Source organism: Monodon monoceros, unplaced genomic scaffold (assembly GCF_005190385.1).
Source record: "Monodon monoceros isolate NGI ecotype Baffin Bay Population unplaced genomic scaffold, NGI_Narwhal_1 Super_Scaffold_16, whole genome shotgun sequence".
Taxonomy (NCBI): domain Eukaryota; kingdom Metazoa; phylum Chordata; class Mammalia; order Artiodactyla; family Monodontidae; genus Monodon; species Monodon monoceros.
In genome coordinates this window covers 3,404,804-3,410,384 of record NW_021703772.1, presented here as the reverse complement: position 1 = coordinate 3,410,384, position 5,581 = coordinate 3,404,804, and the positions used below count along the sequence as shown (strand labels likewise).

Below are 5,581 nucleotides of genomic sequence, written 5' to 3'. Positions count from 1 at the left end.
TGCGCCCTTTTCTTTAATGATTAGAGCAGACGTACAATGTATGTTTGATGGGCCACAAACAGGATGTTCTAGTTAACATACAATTCAAGTTAACACAGGTATAAGCCAGAACGACTCCCCCAGACCTCAATATGTGAACATTTCTTTTATCAGCACCAATGTGCACTGAGACGAAGCTGCTTGGCTGAAAGAGAAGGATTCACTACTCCCCACACACACACACTCATGCACACATACACACTCACACACCACACGCACACACCACATGCACACACACATGCACGCATACTCACACTCGCGCACACACGCGTGCACTCTCACAGTCACGCGCTAGCACTCGCTCACATGCGTGCACACACTCGCTGCACGCTTGCACAAGTGTGCACACGCACACACAGACACGTGCACGCACGCACAGACTCACGTGCTGCACACTCGCAGATGCACACACACGACGTGCACACTCGCACACACAATACTCACAGACACACTCACACGTGCACACACGCGCAGGCTCCCACGATGGTGCCCAGGAAGCTGCCTCCAGCTGCTGTGGTCTCACAGTGCCCACTGCCCCTGAGGCCCAGGTGCTGTGCGCACATCTGCAGGGAGAGGACCCACCTCAAGACAGGACCACACCTCATGTGACTGCTTCTCCACCATCACCACTCTTCACAAGAGCCACTCTGACCACCGCGGACCCTGAGCTCCCCTGGACATTCTGACAGAATCCACCCCAGTGGCCTCAGCCTGCAGCCCGGGGTAGAAGCCACCCGCCACACTCCTTATACACTCCCCCTCACCAGCGCCCCCCGACTCCAGACTTTCTGGGAACCCACCACCCATATAACCTCCATCACCAGGAACGGGCAGCCATGACAGGAAGGAGAAGCGCCCGTGACTGGCCCTCTGGGGTCCAGGTACTGCTCTGGAACTTCCCCTGAAGTCTGACGGAGGCTCAGGAAGGGCCGTGTGGCCCCTGCGCACGTCCAAGGAGAAAAACCCGGGAGGTGTCCTCCCCAGGACAGGCTCCTTGAGATGAGGCTCAACGGCGCTTAAATGACCTTTGCTATAATCTATGATTATTCAGTATATGAATGAGTTCAGTTCTGAGGGCCAAGTGAAATGGAGAACAATGTTGAGTTATTTCAAATAGCATAAGTATACAGCTTTTTTAACAACTTGAGGACATGGTTGTTAAATGAAAAGAGTCCAATGAATCTACCCAGAAAGTATGTGAAAAGCCCACGAGAAGAAAATATATCACATGTGATAAATGGCTGGATTCCCTGATATGATGGATGTTTTTTTTTCTAGCTTTCTGTATGTGCTAAATTCTTTCCAAATGTATATAAATAGCTTTTACAATAAAAATAAACTTGTTTATTATTTATTTTACAATGGAAATACATGTATTTGTTTTATAATAATAATAAACTTGTTTATTTTAAACAGTAATTATGACAATTCTGGAAAAGCCTAGAAAAAAATCATTTTTCAGTGATCGGAACAGGACGAAAGTGGCTTGAATGTAATGAATGCAGCTATGAAAAGCCACGTAGGTGCCTGGGAAGGATTACGAGGATATCATTCAGTGGTGATGGCCTCGGGTGGCTTGTCCCTTCACCTTTGCATTGGAAACTGGGACTTAAAGGAGGAGGGAGACAGCCGCAGGGTCCCCTCTGTGTCAGCCATCACGCAGCTGCGAGCACCCAGGCTGGTGGCACCTGACTGCAATTGCCCAAAGAATGAAGGAGGAAGGCTAATGCGTTTTAAAACCACTCAGCCCAAATGAAATTATATAACCCAGGAAAGGACACATCACATCGCTGATGAGAGTTAAAAAAAAAAAAAATAGAAGAAAGAAAAGAAAAAAAACCAACTCTCTCCTGATGCCGCCCAGTGAGGGAGGCGGGCGGGGAGGGACGGGTGGGTGTCGGGTCGACTGCTTCCTCCTGGGACTATAAAAGGGGGGAGCTGGCCGCTACCTGGGTCACTGTTCCTGGTCACAGCACTTGCCAGCCTCGTGGGAGCCTCGGTGAGTAGCTCCCAGGGTGCTGGAGAGGGTGGGGATCCCTGACACTCCACCCTCCTCTGTCAACCTTCCCTCCGCATCCGGGCAGGGGTCAGTCCTGGCAGCCAGGACCAGCGCTGGAGGGGACGGAAGGGGCAGCCACCACGTCGCTTGTGCATCTGAGGGCCACGCCGGCCTGCCGGGGCCCCGGTGCACAAGGCTGTCCGTGGTGGAGATAAAAGGTGAAGCCGTCCAGGCAGCTCTGCTGGGAATGCAGACCAGGAATCCCGCCGGCCAGGCGACAGCCAACCTCCAACTTTCAGGAGGCAGGTCCTTCCTCTGGTATCAGGTGCTGTCAGGGTTCTCCTAAGACGCCCTCCACCCAGCGAGGGTCCCAGCCCAGGGGGAGGAGCAAACACCCCAGTGTCTCTGGGTGCATCTCTTTATTACTCTGCTTTTTTTTTGGCTGCGGGGATCTTAGTTCCCCAATCAGGGATTGAACCTGGGCCCCAGCAGTGAAAGTGCCAAGTCCAACCACTGGACCGCCAGGGGGCGCCCTTTATTACTCTGCTTTGATGATGGCACCTCCATTTCCTCTAAGTCGGAGTCCCCCTGCCACTCAGTGTGAGACACCCCAACATGCCTCTAGAAAGGAAAGGGGTGGGCATCTTAAATCTCTTGGATGGAGAGCACCTTCCGGGGGCTGGAAAGCCAAAGTCGGCGGAGGGGTCCTCCCTGAAACAGGCAGCCTCTCTGACATCTTCTGCGGGTTCCTGAAGTGCCAAGGGCGGGGGGGGGGGGAGGAGCCAGCCCTATGAGCTGGGGGCACCTGCGGAAGGAGTTGCCAGGTCTGCGGGATGGATGCTGTTCAGGGCCTCAGCCCCGGCAGGGTGAGAAGTGAGTTTTCTCTGTTGCCCTGAGCACCCTCTCCCCCAGCACCGGTACTGGGGGTGTCCTGCTGCACGAGGACAGGTCCCACCTGCTGCAGGCTGACCTTGGAGACTCAGCAGCTGGGATCTGGGGTCGTGGGGAGGTAAGTGCTCTTGGGAAGGATGGAAGATGATGACGCGTCTACAGCGCCCGGCGGGCGGCACAGGGCAGGATGGAACCGGGCCGAGGGAGGGGAAGAACCCTGCACCAGGGTCCCGGCCCCTGAGCGTGGCCCAGGCTCAGCAGCCCCCCGGCTCCCCTCCCTGGGCACGTCTGAGGTTGGGCCGCACCCCGTCCACCTCTGCAGCAACCCTGGCTCCTCCGGGCAGCTCCCCCCCAATGCGCTCACCTCTGCCCTCCCTGCCGAGGCCAGGTGTGCACACCCACAGTGGTGCGGAGCCCTCCCGCACTCCTGGCTCCCTGACACAGACAGGCAGACAGATGGGGGCAGTTCCAAGAGAGCCCCGCTCTCTACATCCACAGCTCACATTCCTCCCGGCTTCCTTCTGAGGACAGAGGGTCCTTGCAAACATGACTGAGCACGGCAGAGGCTACCACACACGTGGTCACCTCATTTAGTGCTCACTGTACGGAGGAGAGGCTGGGGTCCCCAGGGGAGCAAGGGACTGTGCAGAGAGCCAGGTCGCCTGCTACCTCTGTGCTCACTGCCATCCCAGCAGAGCAGAGAAACGCACAGCAGAGCACAGCTGCCTGCACACGCGTGTGACCCCATGCACACCCCCTCACGTACACAGGGGTGTGAAAACACACGCACACCCTGTCGTACACAGGTGCACACCCATGCACGCGTGCATTCACACATACACACGCTCACGCACATGGGCACGTCCACTCTGACATGCACAGTGCTCGCGTTATCTGAAGGTCCCAGCTCTGTGCGCACGCGCCCTCATGCGCTCTCACCTTTACCCCTGCCCCAGGCTGTGCCCTCCCGTGTGGGACCCCAGCTCGAGTGGGCCTCTCAAGGAGCCAGAGGGATGAACGCACCGGGGGCCTGGCTCCTGTGCCTGCTGCTGCTGGGCCTGGCCCACCAGTACTCCATGGAGCTCCGCAGTGAGTGCCCGGACCCCTGGCCTGCCCTCCCACCCCTCCGCCCCGGGGTCACGGTGGGGGCCCGGCCGCCTCCTGAGCTGGGGCACCATCCTCGCTAAGTGCCCCAGGGCTAGGGGTTTGGCCTCCTGCCCACCAGACGTCTCCCCACAGCATCCCTGACACCTGCTCCCAAGGGCCCTACCCGACGTTCGGGGGAGGGCTTCACTCCTCACCACCAGGGCAGCCTGGAGCTGAGGCCACTTTGTCCATGAGAACGGGCTTGTGGGGACAGGAAGGGAAGGGGGACTTGGTCCTGATGTGAGCTTGAATTCCCATTTCCCGAAGCCACCGCACCCCCCAGAAACGGCCTGGCCAGGCCCTCTGGGCACCCCTCCTGCACAGGCAGGTCCCAGCATGGCCTGGCGACTGGGCAGCAGTGAGCTGCGTGCACTGGGCCCTGCCACTGCGGTTGCACACACCAGGGCACATGCATTCACACACTGTTCTCTCTCTTTCCAGCCCCCGACATCAATCCTGCCTGGTACACGGGCCGTGTAATCCGGCCTGTGGGCCGCTTTGGCCGGAGGAGAGCAGCCCTGGGGGATGGACCAAAGCCTGGCCTCCAGCGCCTGCCGGCCTGCTTCCCCCTGGCAGGAGGCGCTGAGCCCTCCCAGGGTGGCTGACAGCTCAGCTCCTCCAGGAATAGCCCCAGGAGCCTGTCTCCAGACCCCCGCCCCCTCCTCCACAGGCTACGTCCCCTTCAGTCCCAATAAAAGCAGCTGGCCTTGTTTGCAAGTGTCTGTATGGGGACAAAGTGGGAGGTGCTTTCCCTCGTGGGACGTTAGCCTAGAGGACCCTTAGAGCCCAGAGGCTCTAGGACTTGTCCAAGGGCGCCCAGCATGGAGTAGGGAGGCTGGGATGTCCTTGGTCGCTGCAGCTCCTACCACCCTCCCCCAGCCGCCCTGAATGGCTGCTCAGGCTGTGCACTGCACGAGGCCACCACGCAGGAGGCCCCAGTGGAGGGCAGCCCCGCCCCCCGGCCTGCCCTGCCCTCTCTCTGCCCCAGGCCTTCTCGCCTCCCTATTGGTACTCGGGGGAGAAAAAGAAGCACGAGTGGCTTGTTTCCAGTACTCTTAGGTTCAAGTATTTCAACCCCAGCTTGCGTCCCTTTCAAATCGCACGAGAACGTCCCTGTGTCCTGTCTCAGAGGGAACTCGCTTTGGCATCAGGGAACACACAGCCACTAACTGGGCGGCTGAGCCCAGCTGCTAACTTCTCGGAGCCCCGGTTCCCATGCCTGAACCTGGGGCTAATAACCACCCCCCTCACTCCTGAGCTCAGGCTGGTGCAGCCAGCAAGTGTGGATGCTCTGTGAGCGTGAACCCCCTTCTCCAAGGCACACCCCCTAGTCCAGCGCTGGGGTGGGGGGCAGGGCAGGTTTAACCAGTTGCTTCTGAGCCCAGAGTTCAGGGCCCGTCAGGCCTCTGCCTGCAGGGTCCCAGGAGCCTGCCCGGACCACGGGACTCCTTCTGTCCATCCACACTCAGGAGGGCTCGGGATGCAGAGCAAGCCCCCAGAACCCCA

The 5,581-nt window shown here is 58.6% G+C and overlaps 1 protein-coding gene across 1 annotated transcript; it reads left to right on the top strand.

Moving 5' to 3' along the window:
• Positions 1-3,942: 3,942 nt before the first annotated feature.
• Positions 3,943-4,909, top strand: PRLH (prolactin releasing hormone). The gene is made up of 2 exons (XM_029224554.1): positions 3,943-4,018; positions 4,517-4,909. The coding sequence occupies exons 1-2, from the start codon at positions 3,943-3,945 to the stop codon at positions 4,678-4,680; spliced, it is 240 nt and encodes a 79-aa protein (XP_029080387.1). The 3' UTR covers positions 4,681-4,909.
• The last annotated feature ends 672 nt before the right edge of the window (positions 4,910-5,581 follow it).